This window comes from Oncorhynchus kisutch, linkage group LG16 (assembly GCF_002021735.2).
Source record: "Oncorhynchus kisutch isolate 150728-3 linkage group LG16, Okis_V2, whole genome shotgun sequence".
NCBI lineage: Eukaryota > Metazoa > Chordata > Actinopteri > Salmoniformes > Salmonidae > Oncorhynchus > Oncorhynchus kisutch.
The window spans coordinates 2,528,631-2,555,501 of record NC_034189.2 but is presented as its reverse complement, the minus strand read 5'-3'; the positions used below and the strand labels follow the sequence as shown (position 1 = coordinate 2,555,501).

The 26,871-nt window shown below is 39.0% G+C and overlaps 1 protein-coding gene across 2 annotated transcripts in view; it reads right to left on the bottom strand.

Moving 5' to 3' along the window:
* LOC109885699 (low affinity immunoglobulin gamma Fc region receptor II) overlaps positions 1-26,871 on the bottom strand; it is a 47,488-nt gene that overhangs the window by 1,882 nt on the left and 18,735 nt on the right. Inside the window, exons 4-9 of one of the 2 annotated variants that reach the window (XM_031791556.1) lie at positions 26,316-26,558; positions 24,311-24,526; positions 24,168-24,224; positions 20,115-20,195; positions 19,833-20,004; positions 14,799-14,841 (exon numbers count right to left, since the gene is read on the bottom strand). In XM_031791556.1, the coding sequence (XP_031647416.1) occupies positions 14,838-14,841; positions 19,833-20,004; positions 20,115-20,195; positions 24,168-24,224; positions 24,311-24,526; positions 26,316-26,558 (773 nt within the window). In that variant the 3' untranslated portion in view covers positions 14,799-14,837. The remainder of the gene's footprint in view (positions 1-14,798; positions 14,842-19,832; positions 20,005-20,114; positions 20,196-24,167; positions 24,225-24,310; positions 24,527-26,315; positions 26,559-26,871) is intronic. The other variant, XM_031791557.1, reaches the window with a different exon arrangement.

Here is a 26,871-nt window from a genome sequence, read left to right as displayed (position 1 = left end):
ATTCTGGACCTGGTTCTTACCAAGGGGTTTTCTACTGGGCCCACCCATAACCACAGCCATACTCTGGACCTGGTTATTACCAAGGGGTTTTCTACTGGGCCCACCCATAACCACAGCCATACTCTGGACCTGGTTATTACCAAGGGGTTTTCTACTGGGCCCACCCATAACCACAGCCATACTCTGGACCTGGTTATTACCAAGGGGCTTTCTACTGGGCCCACCCATAACCACAGCCATACTCTGGACCTGGTTATTACCAAGGGGCTTTCTACTGGGCCCACCCATAACCACAGCCATACTCTGGACCTGGTTATTACCAAGGGGCTTTCTACTGGGCCCACCCATAACCACAGCCATACTCTGGACCTAGTTGTTACCAAGGGGTTTTCTACTGGGCCCACCCATAACCACAGCCATACTCTGGACCTGGTTATTACCAAGGGGCATTCTACTGGGCCCACCCATAACCACAGCCATACTCTGGACCTGGTTATTACCAAGGGGTTTTCTACTGGGCCCACCCATAACCACAGCCATACTCTGGACCTGGTTATTACCAAGGGGTTTTCTACTGGGCCCACCCATAACCACAGCCATACTCTGGACCTGGTTTTTACCAAGGGGTTTCTATTGACATATCCTCTATAGTTGATGTTGCTTTATCTGATCACCACTGGGGATTTATACTACCTTGTTGCTAGAACAAACATTAATTAAATAAAAGCATTGTAAATGTAACGGTTTTCTTGTTTTCTTGTGTTGAGAGGCGGACCAAAACGCAGCGTGGTTATTATTCATGGTTCTTTAATAAAGAAACTATACATGAATAGATTAACAAAACCAAGAAATGTGAAAAAACCAAACCAGCCCTATCTGGTGCAAACACAGAGACAGGAAAAATCACCCACAAACCCCAAACAGGCTACCTAAATATGGTTCCCAATCAGAGACAATAACTAACACCTGCCTCTGATTGAGAACCATATCAGGCCAAACACAGAAACAGACAAACTAGACACACAACATAGAATGCCCACTCAGATCACACCCTGACCAAACAAAACATAGAAACATACAAAGCAAACTATGGTCAGGGTGTGACAGTAAATCAATTGCAAACATTGGTGCCATAGCTCCAGTAAAGTTGAAAAAGGTCACATCCAAATGGAGAGCCCCTTGGATGAGTGAGGAATCTAATCAATTAAAGAGAAATTGCAGAATGGCAGAGGGAAAGTGGAAGTCAAAGTTGCAGGTCCATTATGATGTTCTGAGAAAGCAACTTTGCATATATAACATTACCATTAGAAATGCCACAATTTAAGCATTCTGGTTTTCGTGCCCACCAAAGCACAGAGAAAACCATAGTTAAAATGGGAACTTATCTTAGAACCAACACAGATACCAAACAGTTCTCTGTTCTTGTATTCTTGTATTTAAGTGCTGCACTCGACACTGGTGACTATGATGTCACATGTGGTGTTCCACAAGGTTCCATTGTGGGTCCGGTACTGTCCAGTTAATATATGTTACCCAGCAGGGTTATCAGTCCAGTACTGTCCAGTTAATATATGTTACCCCTTGGCAGGGTTATCAGAAAGCACAGCATTGATTTTAATTTTAGCTTCACAGATAAATTGTTAGACTGTATTAGTGATTGAAATACTTATATGGCTCACAACTTCCTCCAGCTAAAACAAGACAAGACCGATGTAATTATTGTTGGAGCCAAGACAAGACAAGATGTAATTATTGTTGGAGCCAAGACAAGACCGATGTAATTATTGTTGGAGCCAAGACAAGACCGATGTAATTATTGTTGGAGCCAAAGCACAGAGAGAGAATCTGGCCGCACATTTGAATTCACAGGCAATAAAGATTAATCACCAGGTAAAAAACCTAGGTGTTATTTTAGATTCTGAACTCTTTAATCACACTTTAGGAATGTGACCAAAATAGCTTTTAACCACCTGAGGAACATTACCAAGGTGCAGCTGTTTCTCTCTCAGGCTGATACAGACAGACTCATCAATGCTTTTATTACAAGCAGGCTTGACTACTGTAATGCTCTCCCGTCTGGTCTAACCAAGAAAGCCTTTGGTGAACTACAAAACATACAGAATGTTGCAGGGTACTGACCAACACCAGACAGAGAACACATTACACTGGTTTTAAGGTCTCTGTACTGTAAAACATACAGAATGACCCAATAGGTCCCTCAGGTCCTCTGGCCTTCTAACTATCCCAAAGCCTAGGACCAGGAGGCATGGAGAGACAGCCTTTTAACTATCCCAAAGCCTAGGACCAAGAGGCATGGAGAGGCAGCCTTTAGTTGTTATACCCCCAGCCTGTAGTTACTGTGCCCCCAGCCTCTAGTTACTGTGCCCCCAGCCTGTAGTTACTATGCCCCCAGCCTCTAGAATAGCCTGCCAGAGAACCTGAGGGGGGCTGAAACTGTGGACATATTTAAAAGAGATCTTAAAACACATATTTTTTGCTTAGCTTTTCCTCTGAGAGCTTTTTAGTAGCTCAGTTGTATTGTTATGATTTTGAAGCACATTGTGTTGCATTCCATGGTGAAGTTGGAAGTTTACATACACTTAGATTGGAGTCATTAAAACTATTTTCAACCACTCCACACATTTCTTGTTAACAAACTATAGTTTTGGCAATTCGGTTAGGACTTCTACAATTGTTTACAGCCAGATTATTTCACTGTTTCAAAATTCCATTTCACATTCTTAAAATAAAGTGGTGATCCTAACTGAAACAGGGAATTTTTACTAGGATTAAATGTCAGGACAACATGCTACATCATTCATAACAAACACAACATGCTACATTTCATAACAAACAAAATATTCTATATCATTCATAGCATAACATGATACATCATTCATAACAAACAAAACATGCTACATTTCATAACAAACACAACATTCTATATCATTCTTAACACACCATGCTACATCATTCATAACACAACATGCTACATGGTTCATAACAAGCAGAACATGCTACATCATTTATAACAAACAACATGCTAAATCATTGATAACAAAAACAACATGCAACATCGTTCATATCAAACACAACATGCTACATCATTCATAACAAACAGAACATGTTACATCATTCATAACAAACACAACATGCAACATCATTCATGACAAACACAACATGTTAAATCATTCATAACACAACATGCTACATCATTCATAACACAACATGTTACATCATGTACAACAAACACACAATGCTACATCATTCATAACAAACACAACATGCTACATCATTCAAAGCATAACATGCTACATCATTCACAATGCTACATCATTCATAACACAACATGCTAGATCATTCATAACAATCACAACATGCTACATCATTCATAGCATAACATGCTACATCATTAAAAACACAACATGCTACATAATTCATACCACAACATGCTACATCAATCATAACAAACACAACATGCTACATCATTCATAGCATAACATGCTACATCATTAAAAACACAACATGCTATACCATTCATAAAAAACACAACATGCTACATCATTCAAAGCATAACATGCTACATCATTCACAATGCTACATCATTCATAACACAACATGCTACATCATTCATAACAAACACAACATGCAACATCATTCATGACAAACACAACATGTTACATCATTCATAACACAACATGCTACATCATGTACAACAAACACACAATGCTACATAATTCATAACAAACATAACATGCTACATCATTCATAACAAACACAACATGCAACATCATTCATGACAAACACAACATGTTACATCATTCATAACACAACATGCTACATCATGTACAACAAACACACAATGCTACATAATTCATAACAAACACAACATGCTACATCATTCAAAGCATAACATGCTACATCATTCACAATGCTACGTCATTCATAACACAACATGCTAGATCATTCATAACAATCACAACATGCTACATCATTCATAGCATAACATGCTACATTTTAAAAACACAACATGCTATACCATTCCTAAAAAACACAACATGCTACATCATTTAGAACAAACACATCATGCTACATCATTCAAAGCATAACATGCTACATCATTCACAATGCTACATCATTCATAACACAACATGCTACATCATTCATAACAAACACAACATGCTACATCATTCATAACAAACAGAACATGTTACATCATTCATAACAAACACAACATGCAACATCATTCATGACAAACACAACATGTTACATCATTCATAACACAACATGCTACATCATTCATAACACAACATGTTACATCATGTACAACAAACACACAATGCTACATCATTCATAACAAACACAACATGCTACATCATTCAAAGCATAACATGCTACATCATTCACAATGCTACATCATTCATAACACAACATGCTAGATCATTCATAACAATCACAACATGCTACATCATTCATAGCATAACATGCTACATCATTAAAAACACAACATGCTACATCATTCATAACACAACAAAACATGTTACATCAATCATAACAAACACAACATGCTACATCATTCATAACATAACATGCTACATCATTAAAAACACAACATGCTATACCATTCATAAAAAACACAACATGCTACATCATTCAAAGCATAACATGCTACATCATTCACAATGCTACATCATTCATAACACAACATGCTACATCATTCATAACAAACACAACATGCAACATCATTCATAACAAACATAACATGCTACATCATTCATAACAAACACAACATGCAACATCATTCATGACAAACACAACATGTTACATAATTCATAACAAACACAACATGCTACATCATTCAAAGCATAACATGCTACATCATTCACAATGCTACGTCATTCATAACACAACATGCTAGATCATTCATAACAATCACAACATGCTACATCATTCATAGCATAACATGCTACATTTTAAAAACACAACATGCTATACCATTCATAAAAAACACAACATGCTACATCATTTAGAACAAACACAAAATGCTACATTATTCATAAAAAACACAACATTCTATATCATTCACAACACAACATGTTACATAATTCATAACAAACACAACATTCTATATCATTCACAACACAACATGTTACATTATTCATAACAAACACAACAATCTATATCATTCACAACACAACATGTTACATAATTCAAAACAAACACAACATTCTACATCATTCACAACACAACATGTTACATCATTCATAACAAACACAACATGCTACATCATTCATAACAAACATAACATGCTACATCATTCATATCACAACATGCTACATCATTCATAACAATCACAACATGCTACATCATTCATAACTCAACGCGCTACATTATTCATGACAAACACAACATGTTATGAATGATGTACCATGCAGTGTTTGTTATGAATTATGTAGCATGTTGTGTTTGTTATGAAATGTAGCATGTGGTGTTTGTTATGAATGATGTAGCATGTTGTGTTTGTTATGAATGATGTAGCATGTTGTGTTTGTTATGAATGATGTAACATGTTGTGTTTGTTTTTCATAAAAATCATTAATATTACAACATGTTACATCCTTCATAACACAACATGTTACATAATTCATAACACAACATGTTACATCATTCATAACACAACATGCTACTTCATTCACAACAAACACAAAATGCTACATCATTCATAACAAACACAACATGCTACATCATTCATAGCATAACATGATACATCATTAAAAACACAACATGCTATACCATTCATAACAAACAGAACATGCTACATCATTCATAACAAACACAACATAATACATCATTCTAAGCATAACATGCTACATCATTCATAACACAACATGCTACATAATTCATAACAAACACAACATGCAACATCATTCATAACAAACACAACATGCTACATCATTCACAATGCTACATCATTCATAACACAACATGCTACATCATTCATAACAAACACAACTAGCTACATCATTCATAGCATAACATGTTGCTTCACTCGTAACAAACACAACGTTCTACATCATTCATAACTAACAACATGCTACATCATTCACAACAAACAACATGCTACATCAATCATAACAAACACAACATGCTACATCATTCATAACAAACACCACATGCTACATTTCATAACAAACACAACATGCTAAATCATTCATAACAAACACAACATGCTACATCAATCATAAAAAACACAACATTCTACATCATTCATAACAAACAACATGCTACATAATTCATAACAAACACAACATGCTACATCATTCATAACAAACACAACATGCTACATCATTCATAACAAACATAACATGCTACATCATTCATAACAAACACAACATGCTACATCATTCATAACAAACACAACATGCTACATCATTCACAACAAACAACATGATACATCAATCATAACAAACACAAAATGCTACATCATTCTTAACAAACACAACATGCTACATCATTCACAACAAACAACATGCTACATCAATCATAACAAACACAACATGCTACATAATTCATAACAAACACAACATGCTACATCATTCATAACAAACACCACATGCTACATTTCATAACAAACACAACATGCTACATCATTCACAACAAACAACATGCTACATCAATCATAACAAACACAACATGCTACATAATTCATAACAAACACAACATGCTACATCATTCATAACAAACACAACATGCTACATCATTCATAACAAACACCACATTTTATTTTATTTTATTTTATTTTACCTTTATTTAACCAGGTAGGCAAGTTGAGAACAAGTTCTCATTTACAATTGCGACCTGGCCAAGATAAAGCAAAGCAGTTCGACAGATAAAACGACACAGAGTTACACATGGAGTAAAAACAAACATACAGTCAATAATGCAGTATAAACAAGTCTATATACAATGTGAGCAAATGAGGTGAGAAGGGAGGTAAAGGCAAAAAAGGCCAAGATGGCAAAGTAAATACAATATAGCAAGTAAAATACTGGAATGGTAGTTTTGCAATGGAAGAATGTGCAAAGTAGAAATAAAAAAATAATGGGGTGCAAAGGAGCAAAATAAATAAATTAATTAAAATTAAATACAGTTGGGAAAGAGGTAGTTGTTTGGGCTAAATTATAGGTGGGCTATGTACAGGTGCAGTAATCTGTGAGCTGCTCTGACAGTTGGTGCTTAAAGCTAGTGAGGGAGATAAGTGTTTCCAGTTTCAGAGATTTTTGTAGTTCGTTCCAGTCATTGGCAGCAGAGAACTGGAAGGAGAGGCGGCCAAAGAAAGAATTGGTTTTGGGGGTGACTAGAGAGATATACCTGCTGGAGCGTGTGCTACAGGTGGGAGATGCTATGGTGACCAGCGAGCTGAGATAAGGGGGGACTTTACCTAGCAGGGTCTTGTAGATGACATGGAGCCAGTGGGTTTGGCGACGAGTATGAAGCGAGGGCCAGCCAACGAGAGCGTACAGGTCGCAATGGTGGGTAGTATATGGGGCTTTGGTGATAAAACGGATTGCACTGTGATAGACTGCATCCAATTTGTTGAGTAGGGTATTGGAGGCTATTTTGTAAATGACATCGCCAAAGTCGAGGATTGGTAGGATGGTCAGTTTTACAAGGGTATGTTTGGCAGCATGAGTGAAGGATGCTTTGTTGCGAAATAGGAAGCCAATTCTAGATTTAACTTTGGATTGGAGATGTTTGATATGGGTCTGGAAGGAGAGTTTACAATCTAACCAGACACCTAAGTATTTGTAGTTGTCCACGTATTCTAAGTCAGAGCCGTCCAGAGTAGTGATGTTGGACAGGCGGGTAGGTGCAGGCAGCGATCGGTTGAAGAGCATGCATTTAGTTTTACTTGCATTCAAGAGCAATTGGAGGCCACGGAAGGAGAGTTGTATGGCATTGAAGCTTGCCTGGAGGGTTGTTAACACAGTGTCCAGAGAAGGGCCGGAAGTATACAGAATGGTGTCGTCTGCGTAGAGGTGGATCAGGGACTCACCAGCAGCAAGAGCGACCTCATTGATGTATACAGAGAAGAGAGTCGGTCCAAGAATTGAACCCTGTGGCACCCCCATAGAGACTGCCAGAGGTCCGGACAGCAGACCCTCCGATTTGACACACTGAACTCTATCAGAGAAGTAGTTGGTGAACCAGGCGAGGCAATCATTTGAGAAACCAAGACATGCTACATTTCATAACAAACACAACATGCTACATCATTCAAAGCATAACATGCTACATCATTCACAATGCTACATCATTTATAACACAACATGCTACATCAATCATAACAAACACAACATTTTACATCATTCATATCACAACATGCTACATCATTCATAACAAACACAACATTTTACATCATTCATATCACAACATGCTACATCATTCATAACACAACATGCTACATCATTCATAACAAACACACCATGCTACATTTCATAACAAACACAACATTCTATATCATTCTTAACACACCATGCTACATCATTCATAACACAACATGCTACATCATTCATAACAAACACAACATGCTACATCGTTCATAACAAGCAGAACATGCTATATCATTCATAACAAACACAACATGCTACATCATTTATAACACAACATGCTTCATCATTCTCAACAAACACAAAATGCTACATCATTCATAACAAACAACTTGCTACATCATTCATAACAAACACAACATGCTACATCATTCATAACAAACATAACATGCTGCATCATTCACAACAAACACAACATGCTACATCAATCATAACAAACACAACATGCTACATAATTCATAACAAACACAACATGCTACATCATTCATAACAAACACCACATGCTACATTTCATAACAAACACAACATGCTACATCATTCATAACAAACACCACATGCTACATTTCATAACAAACACAACATGCTACATCATTCAATGCATAACATGCTACATCATTCATAACACAACATGCTACATCATTCATAACAATCACAACATGCTACATCATTCATAGCATAACATGCTACATCATAACAAACACAACATGCTACATCGATCATAAAAAGCAACATGTTACATAATTTATTACACAGCATGCTACGTCATTAACATTAAAACATTTGACATAATTCATAACACAACATGATACTTCATTTAGAACAAACACAAAATGCTACATCATTCATAACAAACACAACATGTTACATCATTCATAACAAACACAACATTCTATATCATTCACAAAACAACATGCTACATCATTCTTAACATAACATGCTACATCATTAATATTACAACATGTTACATCATTCATAACACAACATGCTACTTCATTCACAACAAACACAAAATGCTACATCATTCATAACAAACACAACATGCTACATCATTCATAGCATAACATGATACATCATTTATGACACAACATGCTTCATCAATCATAACAAACACAACATGCTACATCATTCATATCACAACATGCTACATCATTCATAACACAACATGCTTCATCAATCATAACACAACATGCTACATCATTCAAAACACAACATGCTATACCATTCATAACAAACACAACATGTTACATCAATCATAACAAACACAACATTTTACGTAATTCAAAACACAACGTTCTATATCATTTATAGCATAACATCCTACATCATTCATAACATGCTACGTCAATTTTAACAAACACAACATGCTACATCATTCATAACTAACAACATGCTACATCATTCACAACAAACAACATGCTACATCAATCATAACAAACACAACATGCTACATCATTCATAACAAACACAACATGCTACATCATTCATAACAAACACAACATGCTACATCATTCATAACAAACACCACATGCTACATTTCATAACAAACACAACATGCTACATCATTCAAAACAAACACCACATGCTACATTTCATAACAAACACAACATGCTAAATCATTCATAACAAACACAACATGCTACATCATTCATAACAAACACCACATGCTACATTTCATAACAAACACAACATGCTACATGCTACATTTCATAACAAACACAACATGCTACATCATTCATAACAAACACCACATGCTACATTTCATAACAAACACAACATGCTACATCATTCAAAGCATAACATGCTACATCATTCACAATGTGAATTCATTCATAACAAACACAACATGCTACATCATTCATAACAAACATAACATGCTACATCATTCACAATGTGAATTCATTCATAACAAACACAACATGCTACATCATTCATAACACAACATGCTACATCATTCATAACAAACACAACATGCTACATCGTTCATAACAAGCAGAACATGCTATATCATTCATAACAAACACAACATGCTACATCATTTATAACACAACATGCTTCATCATTCTCAACAAACACAAAATGCTACATCATTCATAACAAACAACTTGCTACATCATTCATAACAAACACAACATGCTACATCATTCATAACAAACACAACATGCTACATCATTCACAACAAACACAACATGCTACATCAATCATAACAAACACAACATGCTACATAATTCATAACAAACACAACATGCTACATCATTCATAACAAACACCACATGCTACATTTCATAACAAACACAACATGCTACATCATTCATAACAAACACCACATGCTACATTTCATAACAAACACAACATGCTACATCATTCATAACAAACACCACATGCTACATTTCATAACAAACACAACATGCTACATCATTCAATGCATAACATGCTACATCATTCATAACACAACATGCTACATCATTCATAACAATCACAACATGCTACATCATTCATAGCATAACATGCTACATCATAACAAACACAACATGCTACATCGATCATAAAAAGCAACATGTTACATAATTTATTACACAGCATGCTACGTCATTAACATTAAAACATTTTACATAATTCATAACACAACATGATACTTCATTTAGAACAAACACAAAATGCTACATCATTCATAACAAACACAACATGTTACATCATTCATAACAAACACAACATTCTATATCATTCACAAAACAACATGCTACATCATTCTTAACATAACATGCTACATCATTAATATTACAACATGTTACATCATTCATAACACAACATGCTACTTCATTCACAACAAACACAAAATGCTACATCATTCATAACAAACACAACATGCTACATCATTCATAGCATAACATGATACATCATTTATGACACAACATGCTTCATCAATCATAACAAACACAACATGCTACATCATTCATATCACAACATGCTACATCATTCATAACACAACATGCTTCATCAATCATAACACAACATGCTACATCATTCAAAACACAACATGCTATACCATTCATAACAAACACAACATGTTACATCAATCATAACAAACACAACATTTTACGTAATTCAAAACACAACGTTCTATATCATTTATAGCATAACATCCTACATCATTCATAACATGCTACGTCAATTTTAACAAACACAACATGCTACATCATTCATAACTAACAACATGCTACATCATTCACAACAAACAACATGCTACATCAATCATAACAAACACAACATGCTACATCATTCATAACAAACACAACATGCTACATCATTCATAACAAACACAACATGCTACATCATTCATATCAAACACCACATGCTACATTTCATAACAAACACAACATGCTACATCATTCAAAACAAACACCACATGCTACATTTCATAACAAACACAACATGCTAAATCATTCATAACAAACACAACATGCTACATCATTCATAACAAACACCACATGCTACATTTCATAACAAACACAACATGCTACATGCTACATTTCATAACAAACACAACATGCTACATCATTCATAACAAACACCACATGCTACATTTCATAACAAACACAACATGCTACATCATTCAAAGCATAACATGCTACATCATTCACAATGTGAATTCATTCATAACAAACACAACATGCTACATCATTCATAACAAACATAACATGCTACATCATTCACAATGTGAATTCATTCATAACAAACACAACATGCTACATCATTCATAACAAACACAACATGCTACATCATTCATAACAAACACCACATGCTACATTTCATAACAAACACAACATGCTACATCATTCAAAGCATAACATGCTACATCATTCATAACACAACATGCTACATCATTTATAACAATCACAACATGCTACATCATTCATAGCATAACATGCTACATCATAACAAACACAACATGCTACATCGATCATAAAAAGCAACATGTTACATAATTTATTACACAGCATGCTACGTCATTAACATTAAAACATTTTACATAATTCATAACACAACATGCTACTTCATTTAGAACAAACACAAAATGCTACATCATTCATAACAAACACAACATGTTACATCATTCATAACAAACACAACATTCTATATCATTCACAAAACAACATGCTACATTATTCATAACAAACACAACATGCTACATCATTCATATCACAACATGCTACATTATTCATAAAAAACACAACATGCTACATCATTCTTAACATAACATGCTACATCATTAATATTACAACATGTTACATCATTCATAACACAAAATGCTACATCATTCATAACAAACACAACATGCTACATCATTCATAGCATAACATGATACATCATTTATAACACAACATGCTTCATCAATCATAACAAACACAACATGCTACATCATTCATATCACAACATGCTACATCATTCATAACACAACATGCTTCATCAATCATAACACAACATGCTACATCATTCAAAACACAACATGCTATACCATTCATAACAAACACAACATGTTACATCAATCATAACAAACACAACATTTTACGTAATTCAAAACACAACGTTCTATATCATTTATAGCATAACATCCTACATCATTCATAACATGCTACGTCAATTTTAACAAACACAACATGCTACATCATTCATAACTAACAACATGCTACATCATTCACAACAAACAACATGCTACATCAATCATAACAAACACAACATGCTACATCATTCATAACAAACACAACATGCTACATCATTCATAACAAACACAACATGCTACATCATTCATAACAAACACCACATGCTACATTTCATAACAAACACAACATGCTACATCATTCAAAACAAACACCACATGCTACATTTCATAACAAACACAACATGCTACATCATTCATAACAAACACCACATGCTACATTTCATAACAAACACAACATGCTACATGCTACATTTCATAACAAACACAACATGCTACATCATTCATAACAAACACCACATGCTACATTTCATAACAAACACAACATGCTACATCATTCAAAGCATAACATGCTACATCATTCACAATGTGAATTCATTCATAACAAACACAACATGCTACATCATTCATAACAAACATAACATGCTACATCATTCACAATGTGAATTCATTCATAACAAACACAACATGCTACATCATTCATAACAAACACAACATGCTACATCATTCATAACAAACACCACATGCTACATTTCATAACAAACACAACATGCTACATCATTCAAAACAAACACCACATGCTACATTTCATAACAAACACAACATGCTACATGCTACATTTCATAACAAACACAACATGCTACATCATTCATAACAAACACCACATGCTACATTTCATAACAAACACCACATGCTACAATTCATAACAAACACCACATGCTACAATTCATAACAAACATAACATGCTACATCATTCATAATAAACACTTAATTTTGTAGTTAAGGTTGAAGTTAGAGTTAGCGTTGAAATTAGGGTTGGAGTTGAAGTTAGTTAGCTCAGTCTTTACATTAGGGTTAGTGATACAGTGATCTGGACCTACCTCAGTCTGTACAATAGGGTTAGTGGTACAGTGATCTGGACCTACCTCAGTGTGTACATTAGGGTTAGTGATACAGTGATCTGGACCTACCTCAGTCTGTACAATAGGGTTAGTGGTACAGTGATCTGGACCTACCTCAGTGTGTACATTAGGGTTAGTGATACAGTGATCTGGACCTACCTCAGTCTGTACATTAGGGTTAGTGATACAGTGATCTGGACCTACCTCAGTCTGTACATTAGGGTTAGTGATACAGTGATCTGGACCTACCTCAGTCTGTACATTAGGGTTAGTGATACAGTGATCTGGACCTACCTCAGTCTGTACATTAGGGGTAGTTGTGATACAGTGATCTGGACCTACCTCAGTCTGTCCATTAGGGTTAATGATACAGTGATCTGGACCTACCTCAGTCTGTACATTAGGGTTAGTGATACAGTGATCTGGACCTACCTCAGTCTGTACATTAGGGTTAGTGATACAGTGGTCTGGACCTACCTCAGTCTGTACATTAGGGTTAGTGATACAGTGGTCTGGACCTACCTCAGTCTGTACATTAGGGTTAGTGATACAGTGATCTGGACCTACCTCAGTCTGTACATTAGGGATAGTGATACAGTGGTCTGGACCTACCTCAGTCTGTACATTAGGGTTAGTGATACAGTGATCTGGACCTACCTCAGTCTGTACATTAGGGTTAGTGATACAGTGATCTGGACCTACCTCAGTCTGTACATTAGGGTTAGTTATACAGTGATCTGGACCTACCTCAGTCTGTACATTAGGGTTAGTTATACAGTGATCTGGACCTACCTCAGTCTGTACGTTCAGTCCCAGGATCCAGATACAGCTCTACCTAAAGTTCACACAGATTACATTTGTTAAAATGGCAATATCTACCTTTTGAGTAACCCAACTAATATACATAGAATTGTGTTATTGATCTATCAAACTATCTAAGTAGCGGTAAATCGGTTCTTTGTGAGATATTGCTATGCTTACCGTTCCTAAGTTTGTTTTTTGAAGATCTATTATCTATTATTATAATAATGATTATCTCCAAGGTGGCATAGCAGTTCAGACGTCTTTTGTCCTCGTCTTGTCGTGTCCTGTATATATATATATTTACAACTTTTTCACATACATTTTATTTTTATTTTCCATCAACTCATCTTCAAAACACTCTCCTGCAACCCGCCTCACCAATGTATATTTATAAAAAAGTATTATTTACCTCAGATCTGTAATCCTCCAAGAAGCTAGCCAGAAACTCCAAGAAGCTAGCCAGAAACTAGCCAGAAGCTAATCCAGAAGCTAGTTCAGAAGCTAGTTAGCTCCTTTACTGGCAAATCGTTAATATTCAGCTAACCACGGTTTGTGGTCATCAGCTATCCTTTAGCTCGAAAATCTATCGCCAGTTCTGTACGGCGCAGCGCGGCTCGGAACGGAACATACCGGACCAATTTTTCTCTCCATGTCCCTGGACATTCATACCCGGATCTCACAGCTAGCTAGCTGCTATCCGTGTGACCATCGGAGCTAGCAAGCTCCGTCAATCACTCCTGAGTTCCATCAATCACACCTGGGCTGCAGTCACCTATCCGGACCCGTTTTACTGCCTTCGCGGAGCCCCACCGGGCCTTCACAACTGGACTGCCGACGTTATCTACCCGAAGGAGTTATTCGGCCGGCTCCTCCGTCGCGACGTTACCTGAACGCCCATCTGCGGCCTGCTAACCGTTAGCTGTCTTACCGGCTGCTATCTGAATAGACAATCGGACAATTTTTTTATTATTATTTTTTTTTAATTATTTTTTTAATTATTATTATTATATTTTCTTCTTGGGCCTCTATAACTATATCTATTGTTTTATTTTTGTTGTTGTTGTGTGATTTGGATTAATCCCCTCTACCACACGGAACCCCACTAATCTACTGACGGAACGTAAGGGGTGGCTAACAGACCTCCATCCTATGCTAGCTTGCTACCGATGCCCTGGCTAGCTGTCTAAATCACCAACCAACCTCTCCACTCACCGGACCCTTTTGATCACTCGACTAAGCATGCCTATCCTTAATGTCAATATGTCTTGTCCATTTCTGTTCTGGTTAGTGTTTATTGGCTTATTTCACTGTAGAGCCTCTAGTCCTGCTCACTATACCTTATCCAACCTATTAGTTCCACCACCCACACATGCAATGACATCTCCTGGTTTCAACGATGTTTCTAGAGACAATATCTCTCTCTTCATCACTCAATACCTAGGTTTACCTCCACTGTATTCACATCCTGCCATACATTTGTCTGTACATTATACCTTGATGCTATTTTATCGCCCCCAGAAACATCCTTTTACTCTATGTTCCAGACGTTCTAGACGACCAATTCTCATAGCTTTTAGCCGTACCCTTATTCTACTCCTCCTATGTTCCTCTGGCGATGTAGAGGTGAATCCAGGCCCTGCAGTGCCTAGCTCCACTCCTATTCCCCAGGCGCTCTCTTTTGACGACTTCTGTAACCGTAATAGCCTTGGTTTCATGCATGTTAACATTAGAAGCCTCCTCCCTAAGTTTGTTCTATTCACTGCTTTAGCACACTCTGCCAACCCGGATGTTCTAGCTGTGTCTGAATCCTGGCTTAGGAAGACCACCAAAAATTCTGAAGTTTTAATTCCAAACTACAACATTTTCAGACAAGATAGAACTGCCAAAGGGGGCGGTGTTGCAATCTACTGCAAAGATAGCCTGCAGAGTTCTGTCCTACTATCCAGGTCTGTACCCAAACAATTTGAACTTCTACTTTTAAAAATCCACCTCTCTAAAAACAAGTCTCTCACCGTTGCCGCCTGCTATAGACCACCCTCTGCCCCCAGCTGTGCTCTGGACACCATATGTGAACTGATTGCCCCCCATCTATCTTCAGAGTTCGTGCTGCTAGGCGACCTAAACTGGAACATGCTTAACACCCCAGCCATCCTACAATCTAAACTTGATGCCCTCAATCTCACACAAATAATCAATGAACCTACCAGGTACCTCCCCAAAACCTTAAACACGGGCACCCTCATAGATATCATCCTAACCAACTTCCCCTCTAAATACACCTCTGCTGTCTTCAACCAAGATCTCAGCGATCACTGCCTCATTGCCTGCATCCGTAATGGGTCAGCGGTCAAACGACCTCCACTCATCACTGTAAAACGCTCCCTGAAACACTTCTGCGAGCAGGCCTTTCTAATCGACCTGGCCGGGGTATCCTGGAAGGATATTGATCTCATCCCGTCAGTAGAGGATGCCTGGATATTTTTTAAAAATGCCTTCCTAACCATCTTAAATAAACATGCCCCATTCAAGAAATTTAGAACCAGGAACAGATATAGCCCTTGGTTCTCCCCAGACCTGACTGCCCTTAACCAACACAAAAACATCCTATGGCGTTCTGCATTAGCATCGAACAGCCCCCGTGATATGCAGCTGTTCAGGGAAGCTAGAAATCATTATACACAGGCAGTTAGAAAAGCCAAGGCTAGCTTTTTCAAGCAGAAATTTGCTTCCTGCAACACTAACTCAAAAAAGTTCTGGGACACTGTAAAGTCCATGGAGAATAAGAACACCTCCTCCCAGCTGCCCACTGCACTGAAGATAGGAAACACTGTCACCACTGATAAATCCACCATAATTGAGAATTTCAATAAGCATTTTTCTACGGCTGGCCATGCTTTCCACCTGGCTACTCCTACCCCGGACAACAGCACTGCACCCCCAACAGCAACTCGCCCAAGCCTTCCCCATTTCTCCTTCTCCCAAATCCATTCAGCTGATGTTCTGAAAGAGCTGCAAAATCTGGACCCCTACAAATCACCCGGGCTAGACAATCTGGACCCTTTCTTTCTAAAATTATCTGCTGAAATTGTTGCCACCCCTATTACTAGCCTGTTCAACCTCTCTTTCGTGTCGTCTGAGATTCCCAAAGATTGGAAAGCAGCTGCGGTCATCCCCCTCTTCAAAGGGGGGGACACTCTTGACCCAAACTGCTACAGACCTATATCTATCCTACCGTGCCTTTCTAAGGTCTTCGAAAGCCAAGTCAACAAACAGATTACCGACCATTTCGAATCTCACCATACCTTCTCTGCTATGCAATCTGGTTTCAGAGCTGGTCATGGGTGCACCTCAGCCACGCTCAAGGTCCTAAACGATATCTTAACCGCCATCGATAAGAAACATTACTGTGCAGCCGTATTCATTGATCTGGCCAAGGCTTTCGACTCTGTCAATCACCATATCCTCATCGGCAGACTCGACAGCCTTGGTTTCTCAAATGATTGCCTCGCCTGGTTCACCAACTACTTCTCTGATAGAGTTCAGTGTGTCAAGTCGGAGGGTCTGCTGTCCGGACCTCTGGCAGTCTCTATGGGGGTGCCACAGGGTTCAATTCTTGGACCGACTCTCTTCTCTGTATACATCAATGAGGTCGCTCTTGCTGCTGGTGAGTCCCTGATCCACCTCTACGCAGACGACACCATTCTGTATACTTCCGGCCCTTCTTTGGACACTGTGTTAACAACCCTCCAGGCAAGCTTCAATGCCATACAACTCTCCTTCCGTGGCCTCCAATTGCTCTTAAATACAAGTAAAACTAAATGCATGCTCTTCAACCGATCGCTACCTGCACCTACCCGCCTGTCCAACATCACTACTCTGGACGGCTCTGACTTAGAATACGTGGACAACTACAAATACTTAGGTGTCTGGTTAGACTGTAAACTCTCCTTCCAGACCCATATCAAACATCTCCAATCCAAAGTTAAATCTAGAATTGGCTTCCTATTTCGCAACAAAGCATCCTTCACTCATGCTGCCAAACATACCCTTGTAAAACTGACCATCCTACCAATCCTCGACTTTGGCGATGTCATTTACAAAATAGCCTCCAATACCCTACTCAACAAATTGGATGCAGTCTATCACAGTGCAATCCGTTTTATCACCAAAGCCCCATATACTACCCACCATTGCGACCTGTACGCTCTCGTTGGCTGGCCCTCGCTTCATACTCGTCGCCAAACCCACTGGCTCCATGTCATCTACAAGACCCTGCTAGGTAAAGTCCCCCCTTATCTCAGCTCGCTGGTCACCATAGCATCTCCCACCTGTAGCACACGCTCCAGCAGGTATATCTCTCTAGTCACCCCCAAGACCAATTCTTTCTTTGGCCGCCTCTCCTTCCAGTTCTCTGCTGCCAATGACTGGAACGAACTACAAAAATCTCTGAAACTGGAAACACTTATCTCCCTCACTAGCTTTAAGCACCAACTGTCAGAGCAGCTCACAGATTACTGCACCTGTACATAGCCCACCTAAAATTTAGCCCAAACAACTACCTCTTTCCCAACTGTATTTAATTTTTATTTATTTATTTATTTTGCTCCTTTGCACCCCATTATTTTTTTATTTCTACTTTGCACATTCTTCCATTGCAAAACTACCATTCCAGTATTTTACTTGCTATATTGTATTTACTTTGCCATCATGGCCTTTTTTTGCCTTTACCTCCCTTCTCACCTCATTTGCTCACATTGTATATAGACTTGTTTATACTGCATTATTGACTGTATGTTTGTTTTTACTCCATGTGTAACTCTGTGTCGTTTTATCTGTCGAACTGCTTTGCTTTATCTTGGCCAGGTCGCAATTGTAAATGAGAACTTGTTCTCAACTTGCCTACCTGGTTAAATAAAGGTAAAATAAATAAAATAAATAAAAAAAATACACAGTGCTTCATTTGTCTGAAAATCTGAAAAAATAGTGAGCTAGTTATTTTTTATGCTGGGACGACCTTCTGACCTGTATCTCTGTCTATCTGTCTTCACCGCTGAGTAGACAGGGTCTGGAACGACCTTTTGACCTGTATCTCTGTCTGTCTTCACTGCTGAGTAGACAGGGTCTGGAACGACCTTTTGACCTGTATCTCTGTCTGTCTTTACTGCTGAGTAGACAGGGTCTGGAACGGCCTTCTCTGAAAGAAACACAAAAGCAGGTTACAACTAGTGACATGTTAAAAACATATTTACTTCAGAAAGACGACATTATTTAGGGAAGTGTTGTTGGTCTCTCCCTTCTTCCTACCTCTCCTCCTGTTGTGTTGTCTCTTCTCTGTGTGGTTGATGTCAGCATAGGTCACATCAACGGGACCGGATCCACCTGGAACTAAACACAGGAGAGAGAGAGGATATTAACACAGACTGGACCAGATACACCTGGAACTAAACACAGGAGAGAGAGAGGATACTAACACAGACTGGACCAGATCCACCTGGAACTAAACACAAGAGAGAGAGAGAGGATATTAACACAGACTGGACCAGATCCACCTGGAACTAAACACAAGAGACAGAGAGGAGATTAACACAGAATGGACCAGATCCACCTGGAACAAAACACAGTAGAGAGAGAGAGAGAGAGAGAGAGAGAGAGAGAGAGAGAGAGAGAGAGAGGATATTAACACAGACTGGACCAGATCCACCTGGAACTAAACACAGGAGAGAGAGAGGATACTAACACAGACTGGACCAGATCCACCTGGAACTAAACACAGGAGAGAGAGAGGATACTAACACAGACTGGACCAGATCCACCTGGAACTAAACACAAGAGAGAGAGAGGACATTAACACAGACTGGACCAGATCCACCTGGAACTAAACACAGTAGAGAGAGAGAGAGGATATTAACACAGACTGGACCAGATCCACCTGGAACTAAACACAGGAGAGAGAGAGGATATTAACACAGACTGGACAAGATCCACCTGGAACTAAACACAGGAGAGAGAGAGGAGATTAACACAGACTGGACCAGCTCCACCTTGAACTAAACACAGGAGAGAGAGAGGATATTAACACAGACTGGACCAGATCCACCTGGAACTAAACACAAGAGAGAGAGAGGATATTAACACAGACTGGACCAGATCCACCTGGAACTAAACACAAGAGACAGAGAGGAGATTAACACAGACTGGACCAGATCCACCTGGAACTAAACACAAGAGAGAGAGAGGATATTAACACAGACTGGACCAGATCCATCTGGAACTAAACACAGGAGAGAGAGAGGATATTAACACATACTGGACCAGATCCACCTGGAACTAAACACAGGAGAGAGAGAGGATATTAACACAGACTGGACCAGATCCACCTGGAACTAAACACAGTAGAGAGAGAGAGAGAGAGAGAGGATATTAACACAGACTGGACAAGATCCACCTGGAACTAAACACAGTAGAGAGAGAGAGAGGATATTAACACAGACTGGACCAGATCCACCTGGAACTAAACACAGTAGAGAGAGAGAGAGGATATTAACACAGACTGGACCAGATCCACCTGGAACTAAACACAGTAGAGAGAGAGATAGAGAGAGAGAGAGAGAGAGAGAGAGAGGATATTAACGCAGACTGGACCAGCTCCACCTGGAACTAAACACAGGAGAGAGAGAGGATACTAACACAGACTGGACCAGATCCACCTGGAACTAAACACAAGAGAGAGAGAGGATATTAACACAGACTGGACCAGCTCCACCTGGAACTAAACACAGGAGAGAGAGAGGATACTAACACAGACTGGACCAGATCCACCTGGAACTAAACACAAGAGAGAGAGAGGATATTAACACAGACTGGACCAGATCCACCTGGAACTAAACACAAGAGACAGAGAGGAGATTAACACAGACTGGACCAGATCCACCTGGAACTAAACACAAGAGAGAGAGAGGATATTAACACAGACTGGACCAGATCCACCTGGAAGTAAACACAGGAGAGAGAGAGGAGATTAACACAGACTGGACCAGATCCACCTGGAAGTAAACACAGGAGAGAGAGAGGATACTAACACAGACTGGACCAGATCCACCTGGAACTAAACACAGGAGAGAGAGAGGATATTAACACAGACTGGACCAGATCCACCTGGAACTAAACACAGGAGAGAGAGAGGATATTAACACAGACTGGACAAGATCCACCTGGAACTAAACACAGGAGAGAGAGAGGAGATTAACACAGACTGGACCAGCTCCACCTTGAACTAAACACAGGAGAGAGAGAGGATACTAACACAGACTGGACAAGATCCACCTGGAACTAAACACAAGAGAGAGAGAGGATATTAACACAGACTGGACCAGATCCACCTGGAACTAAACACAGTAGAGAGAGAGAGAGGATATTAACACAGACTGGACCAGATCCACCTGGAACTAAACACAGTAGAGAGAGAGAGAGAGAGGATATTAACACAGACTGGACCAGCTCCACCTGGAACTAAACACAGGAGAGAGAGAGGATACTAACACAGACTGGACCAGATCCACCTGGAACTAAACACAGTAGAGAGAGAGAGAGGATATTAACACAGACTGGACCAGATCCACCTGGAACTAAACACAGTAGAGAGAGAGAGAGGATATTAACACAGACTGGACAAGATCCACCTGGAACTAAACACAGTAGAGAGAGAGAGAGGATATTAACACAGACTGGACCAGATCCACGTGGAACTAAACACAGGAGAGAGAGAGAGGATATTAACACAGACTGGACCAGATCCACCTGGAACTAAACACAGGAGAGAGAGAGGATATTAACACAGACTGGACCAGCTCCACCTGGAACTAAACACAGGAGAGAGAGAGGATATTAAAACAGACTGGACCAGCTCCACCTGGAACTAAACACAGGAGAGAGAGAGGATACTAACACAGACTGGACAAGATCCACCTGGAACTAAACACAAGAGAGAGAGAGGATATTAACACAGATTGGACCAGATCCACCTGGAACTAAACACAGGAGAGAGAGAGGAGATTAATACAGACTGGACCAGATCCACCTGGAACTAAACACAGGAGAGAGAGAGGATACTAACACAGACTGGACCAGATCCACCTGGAACTAAACACAGGAGAGAGAGAGGATATTAACACAGACTGGACCAACAGCTGTATGTTGGAGTGTATTATAGTACCTGTGGTGTTATAGTGTTATACAGTACTACAGTACCTGTGGTGTTATAGTGTTATACAGTACTACAGTACCTGTGGTGTTATACAGTATTACAGTACCTGTGGTGTTATAGTGTTATACAGTACTACAGTACCTGTGGTGTTATAGTGTTATACAGTATTACAGTACCTGTGGTGTTATAGTGTTATACAGTATTACAGTACCTGTGGTGTTATAGTGTTATACAGTATTACAGTACCTGTGGTGTTATAGTGTTATACAGTATTACAGTACCTGTGGTGTTGGAGTGTTATACAGCATTACAGTACCTGTGGTGTTATAGTGTTATACAGTATTACAGTACCTGTGGTGTTATAGTGTTATACAGTTTTACAGTACCTGTGGTGTTGGAGTGTTATACAGTATTACAGTACCTGTGGTGTTGGAGTGTTATACAGTATTATAGTACCTGTGGTGTTATAGTGTTATACAGTATTACAGTACCTGTGGTGTTATAGTGTTATACAGTATTATAGTACCTGTGGTGTTATAGTGTTATACAGTATTATAGTACCTGTGGTGTTATAGTATTATACAGTATTATAGTACCTGTGGTGTTATACAGTATTATAGTACCTGTGGTGTTATACAGTATTACAGTACCTGTGGTGTTATAGTGTTATACAGTATTACAGTACCTGTGGTGTTATAGTGTTATACAGTATTATAGTACCTGTGGTGTTATAGTATTTTACAGTATTATAGTACCTGTGGTGTTATACAGTATTACAGTACCTGTGGTGTTATAGTGTTATACAGTACTACAGTACCTGTGGTGTTATAGTATTATACAGTATTACAGTACCTGTGGTGTTATACATTATCTGTGGTGTTATACAGTATTACAGTACCTGTGATGTTATAGTGTTATACAGTATTACAGTACCTGTGGTGTTATACAGTATTACAGTACCTGTGGTGTTATAGTGTTATACAGTATTACAGTACCTGTGGTGTTATAGTGTTATACAGTATTACAGTACCTGTGGTGTTATACAGTATTACAGTACCTGTGATGTTATAGTGTTATACAGTATTACAGTACCTGTGGTGTTATACAGTATTACAGTACCTGTGGTGTTATAGTGTTATACAGTACTACAGTACCTGTGGTGTTAGAGGTCTTCACTGCAGAGTAGACTGGATCAGCTCCTGGAGATTTCTCTGGAGGAGACGAGACAACGGGTTGAAGACATAAAGACATTGTACTGTGTGTGTGTGTGTGTGTGTGTGTGTGTGTGTGTGTGTACCTCTCCTTCTCCTGGGTTCTGGGTCCTGTATGATTCTGACGTCAGCATACGTAACATCTCTGGGTTCAGCAGCTACATCTTTGTTCCTCTTGCAGAACAGGACCAGTAGAATGATCAGAGAGATGGAGAGAGCAGCCACCAACCCAGAGACAGACAGAGAGAGGAGGAGAGTGGAGGGGAGAGAGGAGGAGGGGTGGGTGGGAGGGGGGGTGGTAGCTTGAAAAACACCAGAGGAAACAACAAAGTAAATAGTTAGAAACTGTGATCTTAGACGCACAGTATGAGTTACTTATATTGATCAATCAGAGATAAGAACTTTTATGAATTGAATGTATCACTCATGATGAACCTGGAACCACCCACTTTATAATGCAGGTTTCAGCACCTCTTAACAGTGTAAATAAGAACCACCCAGTTTATAATGCAGGTTTCAGCACCTCTTAACAGTGTAAATAAGAACCACCCAGTTTATAATGCAGGTTTCAGCACCTCTTAACAGTGTAAAGAAGAACCACCCAGTTTATAATGCAGGTTTCAGCACCTCTTAACAGTGTAAAGAAGAACCACCCAGTTTATAATGCAGGTTTCAGCACCTCTTAACAGTGTAAAGAAGATCCACCCAGTTTATAATGCAGGTTTCAGCACCTCTTAACAGTGTAAAGAAGAACCACCCAGTTTATAATGCAGGTTTCAGCACCTCTTAACAGTGTAAAGAATAACCACCCAGTTTATAATGCAGGTTTCAGCACCTCTTAACAGTGTAAAGAAGAACCACCCAGTTTATAATGCAGGTTTCAGCACCTCTTAACAGTGTAGAGAAGAACCACCCAGTTTATAATGCAGGTTTCAGCACCTCTTAACAGTGTAAAGAATAACCACCCAGTTTATAATGCAGGTTTCAGCACCTCTTAACAGTGTAAAGAAGAACCACCCAGTTTATAATGCAGGTTTCAGCACCTCTTAACAGTGTAAAGAATAACCACCCAGTTTATAATGCAGGTTTCAGCACCTCTTAACAGTGTAAAGAAGAACCACCCAGTTTATAATGCAGGTTTCAGCACCTCTTAACAGTGTAAAGAAGAACCACCCAGTTTATAATGCAGGTTTCAGCACCTCTTAACAGTGTAGAGAAGAACCACCCAGTTTATAATGCAGGTTTCAGCACCTCTTAACAGTGTAGAGAAGAACCACCCAGTTTATAATGCAGGTTTCAGCACCTCTTAACAGTGTAGAGAAGAACCACCCAGTTTATAATGCAGGTTTCAGCACCTCTTAACAGTGTAAAGAAGAACCACCCAGTTTATAATGCAGGTTTCAGCACCTCTTAACAGTGTAAAGAAGAACCACCCAGTTTATAATGCAGGTTTCAGCACCTCTTAACAGTGTAAAGAAGAACCACCCAGTTTATAATGCAGGTTTCAGCACCTCTTAACAGTGTAAAGAAGAACCACCCAGTTTATAATGCAGGTTTCAGCACCTCTTAACAGTGTAAAGAAGAACCACCCAGTTTATAATGCAGGTTTCAGCACCTCTTAACAGTGTAAAGAAGAACCACCCAGTTTATAATGCAGGTTTCAGCACCTCTTAACAGTGTAAAGAAGAACCACCCAGTTTATAATGCAGGTTTCAGCACCTCTTAACAGTGTAAAGAAGATCCACCCAGTTTATAATGCAGGTTTCAGCACCTCTTAACAGTGTAAAGAAGAACCACCCAGTTTATAATGCAGGTTTCAGCACCTCTTAACAGTGTAAAGAAGAACCACCCAGTTTATAATGCAGGTTTCAGCACCTCTTAACAGTGTAAAGAAGAACCACCCAGTTTATAAGGCAGGTTTCAGCACCTCTTAACAGTGTAAAGAAGAACCACCCAGTTTATAATGCAGGTTTTAGCACCTCTTAACAGTGTAAAGAAGAACCACCCAGTTTATAATGCAGGTTTCAGCACCTCTTAACAGTGTAAAGAAGAACCAGATAATCTGAATGTCAACGTTTCTCATCTTCTCACCTGCCACAGTCATCCAGCTCTCTGGTGATTCTCCTTTAGAGTTGGTACACTTGTAGAGTCCTTCATCTGACTTGGATACTGCAGGGATGGTCATCTCTCCTGTAGTCGCATTCCTGATCAGGGATCCATCTTTGTAGAAATCAGCTGTGAGGTTAGAGAGAGTTCCCTGATGTCTGCAGCGCAGAGTCACAGAATCTCCCTCAGTGACAGGAAGGGCAGGGCTCTCCAGGATCACAGCACCAGCTGTATATAATATATAAACATCATATATAAACAGGTCTCTCCAGGAACACAGCTCCAGCTGTATATAATATATAAACAGGTCTCTCCAGGATCACAGCTCCAGCTGTATATAATATATAAACAGGCCTCTCCAGGATCACAGCTCCAGCTGTATATAATATATAAACAGGCCTCTCCAGGATCACAGCTCCAGCTGTATATAATATATAAACAGGTCTCTCCAGGATCACAGCTCCAGCTGTATATAATATATAAACAGGTCTCTCCAGGATCACAGCTCCAGCTGTATATAATATATAAACATCATATATAA